Below are 22084 nucleotides of genomic sequence, written 5' to 3' on the forward strand. Positions count from 1 at the left end.
TAGTAATTAGTCTAGTATAAATAAAAATCTAATCCATTTAACAATAATCTTTAATATCTAAAAAGTAAGTGAAATAATAGAATGGTTTTATTCAAATGAGCTCAGTAATCAAGAAAATTTTTTATATTAAAATGCAAACTTAATATTATAAACTTAATGTTCCTAATCATGTTGAATTAAGTAATTTGTGCACAATTTCTGATTAATGTCAAGAGTTAACGAAAACAAAAAAGTCTTTAACGTATAGTTTAATTTGTTTGGTATTAACTCTTCTTATTTCAACAACTACACTGGAGAGATCTTTAATATGTAAATCGCCGCATCCTAAGACAATTTATGCATTGAATCCATTTTAAAAATGCACGGAAATCGTTTAAGGATTTTGAACTTTTCAAATTGAATATAACTTTATAACCCTCTATTTTGCTTGTGTATGGTGGATACCTTAGTGATACGTCTCCACCAAAACCACGATAAAGAATTGCTTTCTTGTGAGTAAAAGCTTTAAAGGAGAACCTTCCATGATATGGACCTAGAATTTAATGTAGTTTAGCATCCGACAAAAAAAAAGAGGGGGAGCAAAGATTTCCTATAATTGATGATAACTCAAAAGTATTAGAACTAAAAGCAATATCTTAATTTCTTAGTTTATTTGAGGTTCATTTGGATCCAGAAATGAATTCGATGTGTTTTTGTTGATGATTGAGTCTTTTTGACTGTTTGCTCAAATTTGAACTAATTTCGATTCATTTGTGAATTAATTGAGGTTCACTTGATGCTGCTGATAAGTATTGACCAAATTTATTATTTCTTAAGTAATTTCGGTTCATTTCTTAGTTTAATTGAAATTCATTTAGATCCAAAATTGAATTTGATGTGTTTTTATTGATGATTGAAGCTTTTTTATTGCTTGTTCAAATCTGAACTAATTTTAGTTCATTTGTGTATTAATTGATGTTTACTTGATGCTACTAATAAGTATTGACCAAATTTTTTATTCCTTAAGTAATTTCAGTTCATTTCTCTATTTAATTGAGGCTGATTTAGATCCAGAAATGAATTCAATGAGTTTTTATTTATGATTGAGTCTTTTTTATCACTTGTTCAAATCTGAACTAATTTCAGTTCATTTGTGTGTTAATTGAGGTTCACTTGATGCTGCTGATAAGTATTGACCAAATTTTTTATTCCTTAAATAATTTTGGTTTATTTCTTAGTTTAACTGAGGTTAATTTGGATCTAGAAATGAATTTGATGTATTTTTATTGATGATGAAATCTTTTTTACTGTTTGTTCAAACTCTGAACTAATTTTGGTTAATTTGTGTGTTAATTGAGGTTCACTTAATGTTGCTGATAAGTATTGACCAAACTTCTTATTCCTTAAGTAATTTCACTTCATTTCTTTCTTTAATTGAGGTTGATTTGGATCCAAAAATGAATTCAATATTTTTTTGTTAATGATTGGGAGTAGATGCTGGTTTTGCACCAAGCAAATCGCAGTCTGTGATCAAATCCAATGCATACTTTCTTTGATACAGTGCAATACCAGCATTGCTTCGTGCTACCTCCATCCCAATAAAGAACTTAAGAAGGCCAAGGTCTTTAATTTTGAACTTATCATCCAAAAACATTTTGACAGCTTGAATTTCACTCAAATCATCTCCAGCTAACACAAGATCATCAACATAAACAAGAATAGCTGTGAAAGTTGTACCTGTGGATTTGGTAAAAAGCGAGTGATCATTTTCAGATGGAGTAAACCCCAGATCAGCAAGTGCAGCAGACAACTTGATGTTCCATTGGCGACTAGCTTGTTTCAAACCGTACAAAGATTTTGTCAACTTGCAGACTAAGTTTGGATCGGAACACTGCAACCCCTTTGGAAGTTTCATATAAACGTCCTCATGTAGGTCTCCATGGAGAAAAGATGTATTCACATCAAGTTGATGAAGATGCCAATTCTTTGCTGCTGCAACGGTAAGAAGAACACGCACAGTGCTCATTTTCACAACGGGACTAAAGGTGTCAATGTAATCGACTCCAGGAATTTGAGTGAAATCTTGGGCAACAAGACGTGCCTTATGCCTCTCGATAGTGCCATCTGGGTTGAATTTTGTGCGAAAAATTCACTTACAACCAACTGCATTCTTTCCAGGAGGAAGAGAAGTGATGATCCAGGTTTTGTTTTGCTCAAGAGCAGTGAGTTCTGCCTCAATAGCCTTCCTCCAACAATCATGCATAACAGCCTCAGAATAGTGTTTGGGGTCCGAGTTATTTATGAGAGCAAAAGTGAAGGCTTGGTGCTTGGGAGTAAACAATGAATATGACAAATGGTGAGAAAGGGGATACTTACATGTTGAAGGTAATTGGGCCGCATTGATTGGATCTCTATGTGATGAAATATGGAAACAATGAAAATCTTTAAGATAAGAGGGTGTTTTTCTTTCTCGTTCAGACCTTCTCAAAACTGGTGCAGCAGATTGTGACTCAATATGAATGGATGAATGTTCCAATGGTGCCAATGCAGATGCTGATTTTAAGGTGGCGGGTGATGCAGAATCTGTTATATCATGAAGAGATGCCATAAGTGATGTAGAAGTGGCAGATAAATCAGGTGTAGTGTGTATGGTGTGAGGTGCAATTATGCCATGAGTATGCTCATATGAAGAAGTATGTGCAGAGTTATTATAAAAGAATGCAAAAGGGTCAAAATTGGATGATTCAATTGAAGGTTGATCTATAGAAAAATCAGTGCTTGGTATTTGTTTGAATGGAAAATAGTGTTCATAAAATTCAGTGTTTCTTGATATAAAAATTTCTTTGGATTTTAAATCAAACAAAATGGACCCTTTTGTTCCTGATTGATAACCAAGAAAAACACATTTTCTAGCTCTAGGATCTAATTTTCTTCTATTAGTACTCAAAGTGGTAGCAAAAACAAGACAACCAAACACCTTGAGATGAGTCAAATCTGGTTTATTCTTGAAAAGTGCCTCATAAGGCGTTTGATGATTCAAGAAGGTGCTTGGTAGTCTATTTATTAAATGTACTGAATGTTGCATAGCATAGTGCCAAAAACATTTTGGCACATTAGAATGAAACAAAAGTGCTCTTGCAATATTCATAATATGTTGATGCTTCCTCTCAACAATTCCATTTTGTTAAGGAGTTTCAACACAAGATGTTTGATGTAATATTCCTTTTGAGTTATAGAAGGAGTTCATTTTAAATTCCATCCCATTATCTGTTCTAATTTGTTTCACAACTTTATGAAATTGAGTTTGCACCATTTGAACAAAATTTTCTACTAACACTCTAGTTTCGGATTTTAGTTTCATGCAATAAATCCAAGTAAAACTCATTTCGGATTTTAGTTTCATGCAATAAATCCAAGTAAACCTCGTTTTATCTTCTACAATTGTAAGAAAATATTTATGGCCAGCAGTAGATAAAAGTGAGAGTGGTCCCCAAATATCTATATGTAACAAATCAAAAATATATTCTGATTGTGTATTACTAATGGGAAAAGACAATTTCTTTTGTCTAGGCAAGTGGCAAGAATCACAAACATGAGATGATGAAATGCATTCAATAAATGGAAATGTATTTTTCATGATTGACATTCTTTTGGATGGTAAATGACCTAGTCTAGCATGCCATAGAGTTCCTAAATCTTGCTGCACTGTGACATTTACAGAATGTGTGTTAACTTCTGGTGTAGTTAGTTTCCAAGGTTGAGCATCCATCATATAAAGATCACCAATGACTTTAGCTTGCCCAATCATCTTCAATGATGGGAGTACCTGTATCTCACAAAAAGAATCAGTAAATTTTAATTCACAATGTAATGACTTTGTGAGTTTAGACACTGAAATCAAATTATATTTAAAGTGAGGTATGAATAAAACATTGGTAAGAATCAAATGTTTAGAGAGTTGCACAGTGCCACAAATGTTTGTTGTAGTGGTAGAACCATCAGGTAGATTTACCAAAACTGGTCTCATATAATGAAAAGTTTTGAAAGACTCTTGAATATAGGATGCATGATCAGTAGCTCCACTGTCAAGTATCCAAGAAGTTTTAGTAAAATTTGATGATACACTCAAGCAATGCCTACCTTTTGGTTGAGTAAGGGTGGCGGAAGAAGTAATGTGGTTTACACTATTTGAAGTTGGCATGCGTGGTTGTTGAAGGAGTGCTAGTAAGGTTTCCTTCTGATCTGGAGTCAACACAAGTACTGTATCATCGCTCTTTTTATCCTGGTTAGAATCAGCAATCTCAGCACTAGAATTCTCAACTATCTCGTCAGTGCTAAGTTGATTGGCTACTCGCTGCTTTTGGTGAGTAGGAAAGTCATTTTTCTTATAGCATGTCTCTGCTAAATGACCAATTCGATTACAGTAGCTACAAAACTTTGAAGTGTAGCCTCGACTATAAGATTTTTGATTTCCTCCTCTGCCTGAATTTCGTCCACGGCCTCTGCCTCTTCCAGAAAATGAACCGCCTCCAGTTGAGGTTTGCACCTCTAAAGAGTTAGTCACTATGTTGCTATTTGACGGGTCACAATTCAATTCTTGCTCTTGTTGGGTTAACATAGATAGTACTGTGTTGATTTCAGGTAACGGCTTCATTAGCATGATTTGTGATTTAACATTTGAATATTGCTCATTCAATCCTTTTAAGAATTTGACAACATATTCCTCAGAAGCATAGTCTCAAACAATTCGTAATCCACATGAACATCCATTAACACAAGCAACACAACTAGGAATAGCATGTAAATTTTCTAATTCTTCCCAAATAGCTTTCAACATAGCAAAGTAAGAGGTAACAGTAAGATCACCTTGTTTGAGTGCATAAAATTCTTCTTTTAACGCACCAACTCGAAAGACATCTCCCTGTGAGTAACGACGTTTTAAATCATTCCACAAGTCTGGAGCTGAGCTAATCCACATCACGCTCTTAGCGATTTCAGGGCTGAGAGAGAGGTTGATCCAGGAGAGGAGAAAATTGTTACACCTATCCCATGCTTCAAAATTAGGATCACCTTCACCTGGTTTTAGAATGGATCCATCGAGGAATTTCACCTTGTTCTTCGATCTGAGTGCTCTCCACATATCGTGCGACCACTGATAATAATTTTGAGGTGTCAACTTAAGCGGAATTAGAGCCAAACCAGGACTTTCTCTCCTGGATGAAGAAAATAAGGGCTAATCGGATCAGAAATTGCAGAAGATGAACTAGATCTGCCAAGATGTGCCTGGAACTGAGAGAATTGACGCATGAAAGCGGTGAAATTCTCAAAATCTGCAGCGGAATTTGATGAAGGGCTTGCATTCGGATTAGCTAAATTATCTGCCATAGTTGGATCTTCTCGCTCTGATACCATGTAAAATGATACCAAGCTTAAAATTCAAGTGAATTACAAAAATAATTATAAGAAAAGAAGAAGGTTGGTGATGTACTCTCAGGTCATTGAAATTTAAAGTAATGGAAGAAGAATTGAAAAGAAGTGAAAAGAGAGAATAATTGATTAAAAGAACCACCACAGAGTACTGAGTACCAATTACAATATATATAGCAAAAGGAAAAATAAATTATTAACAAATAGTGCTATAATTATGTCTAACAAACTAACCAACTTGACAGCTATACAAAAAACAAACTCTATTATGTTACATAAAATATCAATTTCAAAAGGATGCATAACATTAAGATAAAGTCCTTTTTTTATTTTATAAGGTGAAAAATAGTAGTCAGATGAAGTAAACACATTTTGAAAAATTAGAACATAATCAAAGTAACAAACGGCAACAATAATATAGATGATTCATTATAGTAGCCATTGGATTCCCATTTATAAACAATTAAATTATCATCACACATATTCCCATTTATTAAATTACAGTTATCCTACTCTTTAGTCCAACCAATTATTATCACACATATCATAATTAAGAGTAACTTAAATTTGAGCAAGTGGTCTCAAATAGCACAAAATTTGTCGGAAAAAACTGAGAATGAGATGAAGAACTATTGGCATTCATATTTGAAATAGAGAGTGATGTCCAATGCTAAGGAAATAAAATCTCATGAACAAGTTTAGTATGCTACCTCAAGCTCAAAAACCATGGATTCTTTTCCATCTTACAATAAAGTAATCAGGTAATCAAGTGCTGGCAATGATTTACAATGAGTTTTGTAGCGTCTTGGTCTTCCTCCTAGTCTTCAGAACATGCAGTAATCTACACAAAAAACAAGGGTGGAAGAGAAGATTTACAATAATTTACAATGCCAGACCATGAAATCTAATGAAATCAAGTGGAACAAAAGGAGAAATGAGGGTACGAGAGTTCACCCGTGCCGCAACGTAACATACCTAAACTCCCAAATTAAAAACCTTAAAATTAAAACCCTAACCCTCTGGAATTTTAGAACCAAATGAGGGTGAATACATACCTTCTCCACCACGATGGTGAACAACGGGAGGACGATGACTACCGATGTGAGCACGCTGCGAAGACGACTGATGGCTTTCGAGTGGTTAGCGTCGAGTGGGGAAGAGGACCAGTCAGTGTGGAAGAGGAGTGGCGACACAAGAGCGGTGAGTGTGGAAGAGGAGTTACGGTTCTGGAGTGGTGACACGCCGATAGTTCTCGAGTGGTTGGTGCGACGGCGAAACATATTTGGGGTTGATGAGAGCATGAAGTGTTGGTGGTGAGATCAGAGTAGTTATGTTCTTCGATCACTTGATTTGGCTAAGTTACATTGTGTTGCTGTGTAGTATTGGTGAAAAGAAAAGAAAAAATGACTAAGTATCGAGGGATTTGGTCCTATATAGGTTAGGCAACACTTTTAAAACGCACCTAAAATATAACAAATGGGTTATTTTTTAAAAGCGCTCTCTTTAGTATAAAAAGTGTATCCATAACTATTCAGATACGGTTATGTTTTATAAGTGATATTTAAAATATTTAAGAAGACACTTTTAAAATGATATCTTAATAGTGCTTCCTATTCTCTTACAAAAAGCATCATGCGAAAAAGCGTAGCCTATTATAAAATAGACTACGCTTTTCAAATATAATTTAAAAAAAGTGTGACTAAATGAATATTTTTTTTTATAGTGATTGGTAATGTAGTAGTGGCAGTTATGGTTAAGTGATCCAATGGGGAAGGTTGTGATGGGATGAGGAGAAGTAGGGGTTATAGATGGGTTATTTATAATTTTATATATTCTTTTATTATAATTCAGTTATTTCGGTTAAATCATAGATGGACTAATTAAACTTTTAAATCAATAATTCGGTAAATAGAGCAATTTTTTATTATCATTTTAATTTTTAAAACCTTATTTAAGATATTTTTCTTTTAGAAAAGGGAAAATTAAAACCACCATTGGCAATTTATACTTTCATTTCAAAAATTAAAATATCCTTGATAAGTTTCACTCCTTTTGTCTGAAATTTTTTTTATGAAGTCTTAAACTTAAAATGCTATTGAGAATTATGTTAGAAAAAACAAAAAAGTAATTAATCTAAATTTATTTTATTTAGTATTTATTTATTATAAAATATATTAAATAATAAAACCAAAAATAATATTTTTAATATTTCTTTATTAATATTTTTTACTTACCAAATATTTCTGTTAACTTTCTATTCTTTAAAACGAAATCGAAATAAATCACAATTGCTTCTTATTTATTCGAAAAGTAAAACTATAGTGTCATCATACCATAAAAAACCAAACAAAAGATATTATGTAGATTGCAATCTTTTATACATATAAAATAAAGGAATGTGATTATCACAAAGACATAACAATATCATAGAATTGGATTATAGAAATATTCTCAACTTATTGTACTCTCTCACAAAATAAGAATGTAAGATCAGTTACAGTGCTGCTTTTCTGATGCGTATAGTTTGTCCGTCCACTTCCTTTCCTACTAAGTTCTAATTTTTTTTACACACTGCAGAGGGAGACATTTTGTCCTCACACAAGATTTAAAAAAATTTCATCAATTTTAGTCTCGTTTATTTAATTTTATATAATTAAAGTATAAAATTATATTACATTTTCAATTAATAAGATTTTGATAAATTAAAATGTCAAGGCTTCCTCAATAACTATCTACTATAACAACTATTATTGCATATATGTCTTCTTCTTCAATACTATAACAACTATTATTTGTATATATATCTTGACATAATGGTTAAATTTGTCAACTATTTAATTACAATTTTATATTATTTATACTACAATGTTAATATTATTTAATGGGATATTTTTTTTGATGAATTTAATGGGATATTAAATATATATATTTGTATAAATATTTGATTGAGATTATATATTTAATTTTTTTAATTTTATCATTAAAAATATAACAATATAAAATATTTTTAGTAAATTATTAAACATATGATCCTCTAAATAATTAGTCTAACTCCGTCTTTGGTCATATTAAAATTTTATTTTTATCTTTTGAATCTTTTTAGAGAAACAGACCAGATTCTGGAACAATAATCGTTCCTAACACCTCTTTTTAATTAAAAAAACGGAAGCCATCACATCATAATTCATATCAGTAGTGTTAAGTTACCAACTTTTTATCTGCCAAAATCTGTCAATTTGAGTTGGGCTGGACATGAAACCCATCTATTAAATAAAGCCACGTCTAAGTTAATCATTGTTTAATCCTAATTTATCACGTGTTGGTAATAGTTGGCAGAGTCTCTATTGGTAACGTATACTTTTCCAATTCATATTCATAGCAGGAAGCTGTGACAGAAGTAACCCCATCATATCATAATTCATATTCATAGTTTCAAATACAGAATTAAATTGAGTCCAAAAAAATGAGTACCAATAACGATCTAAACCATAGTTTGATCCTAACGGTGTTGCTACTCATAGCATTTGCAACGAAGAGTGAGGAATCAAAACAGATTCCAGCACTGTATGTATTCGGTGATTCACTTGTTGACAGTGGTAACAACCACTATGTGCCAGGAGAGGATCCGCAAAATTTCTTTCCTTATGGCATAGATTTCGGCACACCCACTGGTCGCTGCACTAATGGCAAAACTGTTGCTGATTTCCTTGGTGAGAAACTATATATCTAGAATCATCCATTACTATCCATATTTACTCCTATTGTGCCAATTGATTTTCTTTGCACCAAGTTTATATTATTTGATCTGTGAAAAACTGAAGCTTTCTGTTTTTATTTTTGTTGTTTTTCTTCCTCAAGATTTTGTTAAAGAGAAAGTGGAAACGGAAGACTAGAGTCAATGTCTTCCTATTTTAAAGAATCTTGTGAGGAAAAAAAAAAAAAAGTTTAGTGGTTCAACTAACTTGAACAACTTTAAAAAACTTTCAAAAAATTTGATCTTAAAATTTTTAAAATTTAAATTTGTTTCAAATAACTTCCTTTCATAAGAAAACGATGCAACGCTGTTCCTCTCGTCCTCTGATGCAACATTGCTTCTCCTCTGCTCCGGTCTTGATTCGGCTCCTCTATATCGCGTTGCGCTGCCATTTTCGACGGGATCCTGCTTACGCGCATGGACGTCCTAGATCTTCTCGCAGAATCGCAATCTGTGCACTCCCTAATGACGTCCAACACGTGGTGTCACTGAGCCGAACTAACCACCGTCGCTCACATTACCTCGCATTGCAATAGCACTTTCTACGTTTACTATTTTAGATACTTTTCTCTTGAGTTTCATATGTCTTGAGTTTTATAATTTTTTCTTAGTATTCTTAGAGGTTTCATGTTTAATTTTTGGATTTTTTTTTTGGATGTTTTGTTTGCTTAAATTTTAAAATTTTTTAAATGATTTTGGATATCTTAATTTTGTTAGATTTTAAATACTTTTTATTACGTTTTGGATGTATTTTTTTATTTTGGATTTTTTTTAAATGATTTTAGAATTTTTAAAATGACTTTACAATAATTTTAGATTTTTTTAACAATTTTGAATTTTTTATTAGGTTTTAGATGTTTTTCATCATAATTTAAATTGATGTTTCCTCTAACAAATTTTTTAAATAATTTTAAATATTTTATTTTTGTTAAATTTTAAATGTTTTTTTGTTATGTTTTGAATGTTTTTTTTAATAGAAATTTTTAAAATAAATTTTTAAAATGATTTTTGAATGTTTTAAAATGATTTTTTGAAAATTTTAAAATAAGTTTATAATTATTTCAAATGTTTGTTATTATTTAAATTTTAAATATTTTTTATTAAATTTTAAATATGATAATTTGAATTCATATTTTCTTAAAAAAAAATTGTTAGTTAGTTGTATCTGGCTGTATTTCTTATTGATTACATAGCTAGATTGAAAAAAATATATATTCAAAGCTAGACAACGCTTTAATTGAATTTTTAGCGATTTCTAATAACAGATAATCGATATTATGCCCCATCTCTTTTTGAGATTCTAATAAGTAGGCATATCTTTGGTATTTGGAGAACTGTTATTAGAAAATTGTTGTATTTGTAGTTTTTAAAAGTAAAAGTTATTTTTAAAAGTATTTAAAAATGAATTTTTTAAAATTAATTTGTGTTTATCAAAATTTAAAAGTTTAATATAATTTTATATATTAAATTTGTTTGGATGAGTTTTTAAGAAAAAATATTTTTTTAAGTTATTTTTTTATTTTATTTTATAGAAAAACAAATATAATTTTATGTTTGAATATCTTATGCAAAAAATATTATATTTATTTATTTATTATATGAAAAATATCCTTTAAAAAAAATGTAAATTGTAGCTTTTAAAATAAATTTTTATTTTTTATTTTTCTAATACTTTTATTTTTATTATTAAAAATTTACTAAGTATGTTAAAAAATAAAAAAATTATTAAAAAAAATCTTTTTCTATCAAATTAATGGTATCCAAACATACACATTAATTAATATCTAAAATTTATTTTTACGTTAATATCTATTATAATATTTTTAAATTTTAAAAGCTATTTTATCAAATATACTTATTATTACTTGTACTTGTTAAAAGTCATTTTTAATTTAATTTATTAAACATATATCCTATAATTTTTAAAAGTAAAAATTTACTAAACTAAATTTAAATTGCTATTTCTCTAAACAGATTAATAGATTTTTACTAAGTAGTGTTTTTTTATTAGTAAAATATTTTAAATATTTTTAAAAAATTTTAAAATTATTTCTAACGTTTAGTTTAATTCAATTTTATCCTTAAAATTTAAAAAAAATCAATTATACTCTTAATATTAATTTTTTGCCAATTTATAATTAGTCAAAAAAATTTTTCTAATTTCACCGTTAATAAAAAATGTAATTTTAATCCCTAACCCATATAAATATCTTAACTTAACCATAATCCTCCGATCCATCGACCCTACCACGCCTTTGTCAGTTAGTCATTATCTTCGATCATGAGCTCAATGATTTCTCTAAACAACCGTAAGGTAATGTTTAGTTAGTGGGTATGTCTATACAACATAAAGACAGTTGACACACGTTTTTTGTTTGATTGTTGAGACACATCATCTTAAAGGACGTTCTGATACATAAATTAACACAAATTATATATATTTAGTGTACTTCTAATAAGTTGAGACATAAATAAAGATATTTGTATGTATAATATTTAAAAAAATATAATAACATCTATTCAAATAAAAATATTAAAAATATTTTTGTATGAAGAGTTTTGTGTTAAAAATATACTTTATTTGTTTAGTCATCCTTTAAAAAAAGTTAAGATAATATTTTTATAATATATCAAAATTAAATTCTACAATTTATTATTTAATAATAAAAAAATACACCTTTACATAAAAATAATTGTAAAATCTTTATAGTAATATCTATTATAATTACTTAAAATATAATTTTTACAAAAGAACACTCATTAATTTTTTTATTATTATTACATAACATAAATAAAAAATGTGAATTAGCAGTAAACACAAAATGTATATATATATAATGGGAAATGTTATTTGTACACTAAAACTAGTTATTAAAATCAGTCATTAATATATTATGTATAAATATGTAAAATTTAATTTATTTTTAATGTATATTTATATTTTAACATGTATTTTATATTAGTGGCTAATTTTGATAGCTGATTTTGATGTATAAGTAACATAACCCGTAGAGAATACTAACATCATTCTTTCACTTGAATCGAAATATCCATTAAATTTTCTTTACACCAATTAAACGCGAAGGATAATTCAGTAGAATTTAGTATACTCAATATGCTATTCATTACAAATTAGTATTATTACGAGAGAGAAAATATGTTCGAGTTTTTTTTTTTATGGAAAAATTTAGGAGTTAGCAATTTTATTGTATTTTATCCAGCATGTAATTAGCAGAAAAATGTGAACTATTAGATAAAATCTCACACTATTAAATCATCATTGATGGCTATTTGATGACTACCAATCCCAAAAATTGCTGACTCCCTAACATTGCTCTTTTTTTATTACCAGAAAATATGTTTTAGTTAACTTCTTCAATTTTGTAATGTTACCACAAAAGACTAATCTACGATTCAATTTTTTCATTTTAATATTTGCAGCTATCTACCTTGGTCTGCCCTTTGCCCCTGCGTACTTGGGACTTTCAAGAAGTAAAAGAAAGAAAATCGTAACCACAGGCATAAATTACGCATCCGCAGGTTCTGGAATTTTGCCAGACACCAGTAATGTTAGTGTCTCATATACACACACTTTTCTACTTCAAATTTTCATCAGCTAAAAGATTTTTTTTTTCTTATTTTAAAGAATAAACGAATTTCTGATCCCATATACTATTTGTTCTTGGCTTGCTTGAATTAGAAAACTTCAGTAATAATGGACGAACAAATAAAGGGATTTGAGAGGACAATTAAGGAGATTTTGCCAAAGGGGTTAAGTAAAGAAGCAGTGGAAAAGCATGTATCTGAATCCTTGTTTCTTGTATCTTCGGGTGTGAATGATCACTTCAAAAACGGAACATTTGGTGGTAGTAGGAAATTTGCTTCCTACCTCATAAAAGAATTCAAAATACGCTTGCTGGTATGTCACATTTATTTTCATTTACAATTCACGTGTAAATTATTGCAAAAACTGATAAAAGTGACACATTTGTCCGTAGGATTTTGCCTAGAATTATTCTACTTGTATATCAAAAGAAATCAGATATTAAATCAATAAATCATATAAAATACATATTAAAATATAAAATATATATTAAAAATAAAATAAACGCTATGTTTATTTATACGTAAATATATGATAGTTTTTTTTACTAATTTTTAGAGTATACATAGTATTTTTTATTTTGTATATTTAAGATTTGATTAAACAAAAACATACTATGTTAATTTCCTTAGATTGAATTGAGCCAATTGAACTTAGTTCTATGTTTATTTTTGACATCAAATAATACAATAATTAAAGAAAAACAAAAGCATGACGTTCCTTTCATCTTTTCATTTATTATTATTATTATTTTTTTTTTTGTGACAGAAACTTTATAGCCTAGGAGCAAGAAAATTCTTTGTGAACAATGTTCCTCCAGCAGGGTGCTTTCCATCAATAACTCTGCACTCAAAACCAATAGGAAAGTGTAGCGAGAAGATGAACAAACGGATCTCCTTTTACAATAAGAAATTGCTTATTTTACTCCATGAATTGCAGACTCAGCTTCCGGGTTTTATCTTTGTCCATTCAGATCTCAACAAGAGCATCATGGAGATAAGTGAAAACCCAAATAAATATGGTAAGCACAAAGTCACATGGCTTTTGTTTTCCCCTTTTAGAAAATATTCATCGGTCTTCTTTCTGACTTTTGCTTGAAGTTTTTGTTTGGTAACGAACTTTAATTTGAAAATTATAAAAGTGAAAAAATCATAACCTGTTCCTTAAAATTATTCCAAAAAACAAGACTCCCAATAAAATAATTTTTTTTTGTGTTTCATTTTTGTTTTTGTGAGACTGGTTAGGCTTTCTGTTAATATTTTTATTTTGGGTTAATAAAACATGTTTTTGTGACATGTTAAATTGTTGATTTATCCATTAAATGTCAACTAAAATTGATAGATTTTTTTGTTGGGAATCTTATTATTTTTTAGAATAATTATCACAGGGTCGTTTATAGTTTTTTTTATATATATACTAGCTAAATTTATTATGTAAAAATTAAAAAATATTAATAATTTTTATTTTTTTTACTTAAAAAAATTAAATAGAAGATATATTTTTTAATATTTTTATTGTTGTTTAAAAAATTTGTTAACATATTATATTATTAGGATTATATCAAATTTTAAGTGTACTCAATTTAAATTAACTATTATAATTTACATAAACTCATTATTATTATTATTATTATTATTATTATTATTATTATTATTAGAAGAAGAAGAAGAAAAAGAAATGCATGTTTTTTTTATAAAGGTAATGAAAAAATTGATATAATATTTTATCTAAGCGTACATACAATAAATAAAATGTTTATGTCAATTAACCATGTAGATAAAAGCATGAAAGATGGATAAATATTCAAGTTCATTCTTAAAAAATTATTTTTTTTGAATTAGTCTCTAAAAGATTTTTTTGATCAAATTTATCTTTTAAAAATTTTAAATTAATTGTATTAGTTCTTCTGTTATTTTTTTTGTTGGCAGCGCCAAAATTTGTTAATATGATACGTTAAGTGATACTACAATACACATAAGATAGGAGTTTTAATTCACTATTAGCATGATAAATTCATGAAATTAGATCACATTAAAACCTAGTTGAGGGGAGAACTTGAGACATTAGAATCCCCTCAATGTGGTTGATTTGATCTAATAATTTTATAAACTTATCGTGTTAGCTGCTAATTAAGACTACTAGATGTGTGTTGTAGTGTCATTTAACTTGTTAAATCAACAAATTTTGACGCCGTTAGTAACGGAAGTAACGAAAGGACTAAACTAACTCACTTAAAATCTTTGAAGGATGAATTTAATTAAAAAAATCTTTCAATGACTAATATAAAAAATGAGTGATTTTTTTAGACTAATTTAACTATTTACTCTGTTAAATATTAATATTTTAGAATAACTAATAACAACAATTAACAATGTTATTCTTATTAATACATATATTCTCTATTTAATTTCTATAAGTTAAAACTTTAAAGTTTGTAATATTTCTCAATTCTTACACAATAAATTTAATCCATTTATACAAAAAATAGAGAGAACAAAAATCTAAACAAATGAAGGTTTTTAAACAAAAAAATTCTAATAATCTCAACTGGCATTTAACAGACAAATTAGTTGATTAATGTGCCACGTAGGCACACTCCGTTAACTTAAGAGAGAAATTGTATTGACGAAAGTATTAATCAGTCTCGTAGAATTAAAGATTAAATATATATATTTAGAGAGAATCTCGTAATCTTTCAAAAAATTTGTCTTAGATCAGAATGGATATTCACCTATTATAAAATCAAAGTCGTTTTAAATTTTACAATCTAATTTTAAAAAAAAATTATTCAATTTATCTATTAGAAGAGTGAATATTTGATGTTTTATCAAAGAATTATTACTTTTATTGATATTAGATTATTTTAAAATTGAAAATATAGTCTAAGAAATATATATAATAAAAAAATATATTTATAATTATTAATTATAAAAAATCTTAAAAACAATTCTCAACGATTTTACATAAATAAACAATTTTTTCATGATACTTGAAAATAATATTTCAAAAATAAGATTTCAAAAATATATTATTTAGAACAAACAGTCAAACACTGCAAAAATTTCAGTCTCTTATTTTATAATTTCTATGGTAAGATCTTATTATGTGGAAAAAAAATTAAAACACATTTATCAATTTTTTTTACTACACATAAAACAAAAAGAGGTATCCATCTCCTAAATTTGGTTTTTGCCAATATATAAAATGAGAAGGATTTCAACTATTTTAATGTTTTAAGTGTTCTAATAATTTTATCTATTAGTCTTAATTATAAAATATGTACATGATTAAAATTAACCACTAAAATTATTGAAACAGTTGCAACACTTGAAATAATTTTTTATAAGATGTGACTTATCTTTGAGAAATGATATATAGACCGAAACACTTGCAACACTTAAAATAATTTTTTATAAGATGTGACTTATGTTTGAAAAATGATACATAGACCAAAGTACGAGACATATGTATTTGTTTGAAATGTAATGGACGCACTTGATTATAACTTGTGCAGGCATAGTGGAAGCATCCAAACCATGCTGCCCCGGAAACATCAATGGAAATGATCTTTGTGCAAACAGAAACACATATCTGTTTTTTGATGACCACCCAACCGAGAGAGTCAACCAAATATATGCAAAAAAGTGTTTCATACACCATGCTATTTGCACTCCGCGCATAAACATTAGACGCTTTTTGTAACTTCTAATTTCTTAAACAAATCAGGTGCCTCCAAGCTAGCTGCCAAGTTTCTGAATCAGTCGTACGTGTAAAGGATGGGCGCTAGGCGCCATAATAGTGTGGGCACCTAGGTTTGGGCAAATTAGAAACATAATTAGAAAAAGTTGCTTGGGAATTTTGACTTTGAGAATGAAAAGGCTATTCTTGATTGAAGCGATGAAAACAATGCCAAGCAATATGATCAACTTGGCCACAAATTTAACATTGTGATCTAGAATTATCAGTGAAATTAAAGTTCGACCACCTCAGCCAAATTTGGTAGGTCTTCTCCTTTCTCTTTTTCCACCATGCCATTTCCTTGATTTAGAGACCGAAATTAAAATCGTAATACTCTCGTAAGGATAAGCATAAACGGATAAGAAATATCGTAAGAAAACCAAAATATATATATATATATACAGATCAGAATTTCAAGAATACAGATATCAACCCCAAAATGTGTCTCAAATTACAAAGTAAACTCCTTTTTCTCCATGTCGACCTCTAAGAGGAATAAAAGGAAAAATATACAATACGGAGAACAACTATATACATATATATACAAGTAGAAATAAAATGCTAAGCCCAAAATGTAGTTCTTCGCTTCCTGAAGTCATCTAGAATCCCAGGGAGGTACCTCTTGACTTGTATCTGAAAAACAACAGAAATATGTATAGGATGAGAATCGGAGGTTCTCAGTATGGTAAAGGTGCCCGCATAGTTAATATAAAAAGTCCCGAGAAAGCCAAATGCGTTCCTAAAACTTCGTTTACTCATAAATTAACTCAAACTTAAAATTAGTTCTAAACCAAAAGGTTTGGTACTCTAACTACTAGATTTCTATCTCTAAGCTAATTCTTCGTCTTTCTCTCCCTCAAACCTCCTAAACACTGATGGAACAACCCTCATCACTCCTTCGCTGTGTGAGGGTTTTATCAAAAGATAGACAAACAAACCAAACAAAGAAAGCACAGATAGAATTCAGATACTGCAATTATACAAATAGTAGATAATCATGGCAAAACAATTAGGCAAACAAAAAAAATACACAATCAAGAAAAATATTCAAATGCGTATGATATATGCCTGTTCTATGACTGTTGAGCTCAACTATCGGTTATACAGCCAACCGACATGTCCTGGTTGCTAACCATTGGACAGTCCCTCTGTACGTGCAGCCCCAAGCTCAATAATATCCATAGAAAAATTCCAAGCTCATCCATGGGAAAACCAGAAGAGTTAAAGTGTTCGGTCACATCTTATGACAGAGGGTCAATAATTTGTCTCAATTATATAAGCCAAAGAGACTTTTAATTCATCATTATCAATATCATAATAATCATTAATTACACATCATGTTTCATTCATCACTTTGTTGCTTTAACAATTCAACCATTCACTTCTCAATCTCTTCCTCAATTCTCCACCTAACTCATTCAACCTGTTCGCCCATGTTTTAAAGCTTAAAGACTCACTAACGGACCCTAAACAGGTATTCAAGGATTTTGGAAAGCTAGAAAAGTGGTTTAAAACTAAAAAAAATACACTTTTAGAAAACAGGGGTTTCACATATGCAAGCCATATCCGCATACGCAAAAGTGTAAAATTGGACGATCTCGCACATATATGCCCCTTTGTCTGCGTACGCACCCCTTTGTCCGCGTATGTGAGCCCTTGGGCAGGGAGACATCCCTGCATCGCATACCATTGTTCGCATACACAAGCCTGTCATTTGGCCAATTCCATGTACGCATGCCATGTCCATGTACTCGAGACGTTTGGGCCGAGCCCAGGGTTCGCATTGCGTGTATGTTCGTGTACGCATTTGCACCAGAAACTTCAAAAAGCTGTTAATGTCAGAAAAATCAGTTTTTCATACCCGACTTCGAATGCGCATAACTTTTTCTTTAAAAATCATTTTCAGTCTGTTCTTTAAACGTTATAAACTTCACGAACCCAATTTTTGAGCAAAATAAGTTTTACAAAATTTGAGGATTTGAAAGCCAAGTTATGGTGCCAAAGTTGGTTAAGAATCAGCTTTTACCCAAAATTGCAAAAATCTCTAACTTTCCCAATTCCTCAATTGTAAACCATAGTTTTACAACCAAAATAGTACCAAAAGTAACCAAAACATGTTCATACATTCTCCATTCATTCCACAACATACCAACATCCATACCTTCCAATCCATTCAATCATTTTATTCGTAATTTATCACCATAACCAACAACAAACATCAACATCGTCATTATCTTGTACTAAAAAAAAAATCTAAATTCGACTCATACAAACTCATATACCCTTCATACACAAATCATATACCATATACACAGTTCATTCAGTTCATGTCAATCTTATAGTCTTCTAGACTAAGTTTTCATGTGATATCAAACATTAACTACGAGAAACCAAAATCATACCTTGGCCGATTCCTTCCTAAACCCGGAACACCTCAAAATGCCCTTCTTCGTCAAGCTCCAAGCCTCCAATTTCCTCACTAAATGAAATCTCTGCTCCCAAGGCTCAAATCAATCCTCCAACATCCACCAATTGATTCCAACTCATACAATTTTAATCTAATACCACATAATCCACTATAATCAATCATAAGGTTACCAAATTTTAATATTTCACAAGGGTTTAACAATTTCATACCTCACCCACAGATTAATTGAATAAAACCCAACAATTTCCACAAGCTAGTTTGATCCTAAAACATGAAAACATCACAATCTCAATGCGTATAACCCAAATTTTCAAAATTGCAAGGAGGAAGGGCTGTGTGAGAAAATGTGAATTGCTTACCACTTCGTTCATATGGTTTAAAGGAGCTCGACGCAGTGGTCACGTGGCCGCAAATAGTGCGGTGATCGAAGCTCCAGATTGTGAGATATAGAGGATTGAAGTTGGAAAAGGTTTTGGGTTAGGGATCCATGGCTCCCTTCCCCAATTGCAGCGTATTTAATATGATTTGGGGGAGGAGGAGGTTGAGTGTTAGCTTTTATATGTTGGGCCTTGGGCTCTATTTGGGCTCAATCTAACTGGTTCAGCCCGTTAGCCCAATTTTGTGACAAAATCGTTAAAATTAGTATCAAAATTTGTATTTTTTGTATTTCTACTTCTCTAAATTATAAAAATTTAATTTTCTAATTTCTTTGAGTAATACTTAATTTATTAGCTCATTATTCATAAATTTCGTGAGGTTTACAGAAATGATGAAAAAGAACTATGTGCCACATTTGCTTGCACTAGAAGAGTTTTTAGTTTTCTGAATTTCTTAATCATGTCAGAATGTGTAAGAACAATAGTTTCTACTTTAGTGAGGGAATACATTTCTGGCTTAGCATTGATTGTAGTGAGTAGCATTTTGCAGTTGATGTGCCAAAAATTTGATGGCACTAATCTTGACAATTGCATCAAATTGCTTCAAATAATACCATGGTGAATGAATATCGTTCACACGAGGATTAAAGGATTAAACAAGCAACTTCTAATTGAATCTTCTAATTAGATCGGCCAAACTTTTGTAAAAGAAAGGATGTGAATCTTGAAATAACAAAGAACTGTAAAGGAGAGTGTTTGGTGTGAATGAATGTTATATAAAACAAAAATAGAGAAATAAACAGTGAATAAAGATGTTAAAGACTTCAGAGATATTTAACTTTAAAAAAAAATTCTCATGTTTATTTACTTTGATTTATGCAAAAATACATTTACGACTAATTGTATATAATCAAATTCCAATTCTTTAGCAATTCAATTTCTTTTTAACTTATTTAATCGCTAATTTCTTATTTAATTAATTAAGAAAAAGAGGTTAAGCACAATTCCGATTTAACGCCACACAACTTTCAAAATACTATTCCTAGCCAAGTTAAAAAATTATGAGAAAGAATTTCAAGTTAATCCCGATATTTCCCAAAACAAAATTTTTGAATATTTTCCAATACTTATAACCATTAAGATGAAGAACGAAACTCAATTTTTGAATAAGTATAAATGCATTAATCAACATAAAAGAAACAATCACATTACCAATCCATGAAAATTAAACAGAGCTCCCAACCCTTAACAAAAGAGAATTAATCCTAACTCAACAAAATTAACTTACATAATGTGTGCGTGAAATCACGCCGTTTTTCTTCAGTTTCTTCATCCAACGTTTGTATCCCGTGTTCCTCCTCCTCCTCCTCCTCCTTCTCCTTCTTCTTTGTATTCCTCTACCTTTTTCTTCGCGTTCCTTTTTTTTGTGTATTTTATTCTTATTGTTGTTCTTTTTATTACTGTTGTTGTTGTTGCATTTTTTTCCTCATCTTTCTATTGATTTTACAACATTATGTATTTTTTTCTTCTTTGTTTATTTTTTTCTTTCCAAGAAGAATTATAAAAAAATAAAATAAGAAGATGAAAAAGAAGCAGCAGCAAAAGATGATGAAGAGGAAGAGAAAAAGTTTTGAATTATGCAGAACTTATCAGAATACAAATACACCAAAAGTTTTCTAAAATACACTAAAACAAGAATGGAATAGATTCATCACAATAATAATTTAGATTTAGAACTCTTGTACCGAAATTTTGCTACAAATGCACAAAATATTTCTTTTAATGCATTTTCTTTTTCTTTTTCCCTTATTTCTTTCTTTTTTAGTTGAATGAATATAAGTTCATCATCTTCCAAGTAATTTTGCAGCATTATGTGTTTCTTCTTTTTCTTTGTTTGATTTTCTTTTGTTTTTATTCTTGTTAAGAGAGTAAAACAAGAAGAAACTTGAGAAGGTAAAACAAGAAAGAAAAGATGAATAAAAAAAGATGATGATGATGATAATGATGATGATGAAAAAGAAGAAGAAGAAGCAGTAGCTGAAGATGAGGATGAGGAAAAAAAAGAATTTTGAATTATGCAGAACTTATCAGAATATAAATACACTGAAATTTCTTGACAATAACACATAAATTTCTTAGTTTTTACACCAAAATGTTATTACAAATACACAAAAATATTTTTTTAATGATTACGACACACAAACTGAATTTAAAAACAACACACAAAAATGACTAAATTATCAACAAAAACATATCCAAATCAATTTTGGATCGGACAACGTCATCAATATGACAAAATTTCTATGATAATGACAATAATAATGATGATAACGATAACGATAATAAATATAAGAAGAAGACGACGATGACTATAATGATGATGGAAAAGAAGGAGGAGAAGAAATTCCAATAAAAAGAGAAGGAGGAGGAGGAGCTGTTAGTGACGACGATAACGAAAGAGAAAGATAACGAAAAAGAAAGAGAAGAAGAAGAAGACGAAGTATCAAGGGTGACGAAGAACGTGCGCATATGAGTGTAAATGACTTGTTGGACTTGTTTAGTTAATTAATTTGCATGTAAAGATTTATTCTTTTTTAAATTGTTAGTGGGGACACTTGTCCCCACAAGCTACAACATATATTCGTTTTCGGGTACAATGATATAAAAGTATCTTTTTGTTTATTTATTATGTTAGAAATATCTTTTTTTTTTAAATAAAAAAACTTAAGAAAAAGATATAAATTATAGCGTTTAAACAAAATTTTCTTACACCCCTC

General features: G+C 29.6%; 1 protein-coding gene across 1 annotated transcript; it reads left to right on the forward strand.

The window, feature by feature from the left end:
* Nucleotides 1–8802: 8802 nt before the first annotated feature.
* Nucleotides 8803–16740, forward strand: LOC107490894 (GDSL esterase/lipase At2g03980-like). The gene is made up of 5 exons (XM_021143454.2): nucleotides 8803–9116; nucleotides 12602–12729; nucleotides 12861–13079; nucleotides 13533–13785; nucleotides 16279–16740. The coding sequence occupies exons 1-5, from the start codon at nucleotides 8870–8872 to the stop codon at nucleotides 16464–16466; spliced, it is 1035 nt and encodes a 344-aa protein (XP_020999113.1). The 5' UTR covers nucleotides 8803–8869; the 3' UTR covers nucleotides 16467–16740.
* The last annotated feature ends 5344 nt before the right edge of the window (nucleotides 16741–22084 follow it).

This window comes from Arachis duranensis, chromosome 5 (genome assembly GCF_000817695.3).
Source record: "Arachis duranensis cultivar V14167 chromosome 5, aradu.V14167.gnm2.J7QH, whole genome shotgun sequence".
Lineage (NCBI taxonomy): Eukaryota > Viridiplantae > Streptophyta > Magnoliopsida > Fabales > Fabaceae > Arachis > Arachis duranensis.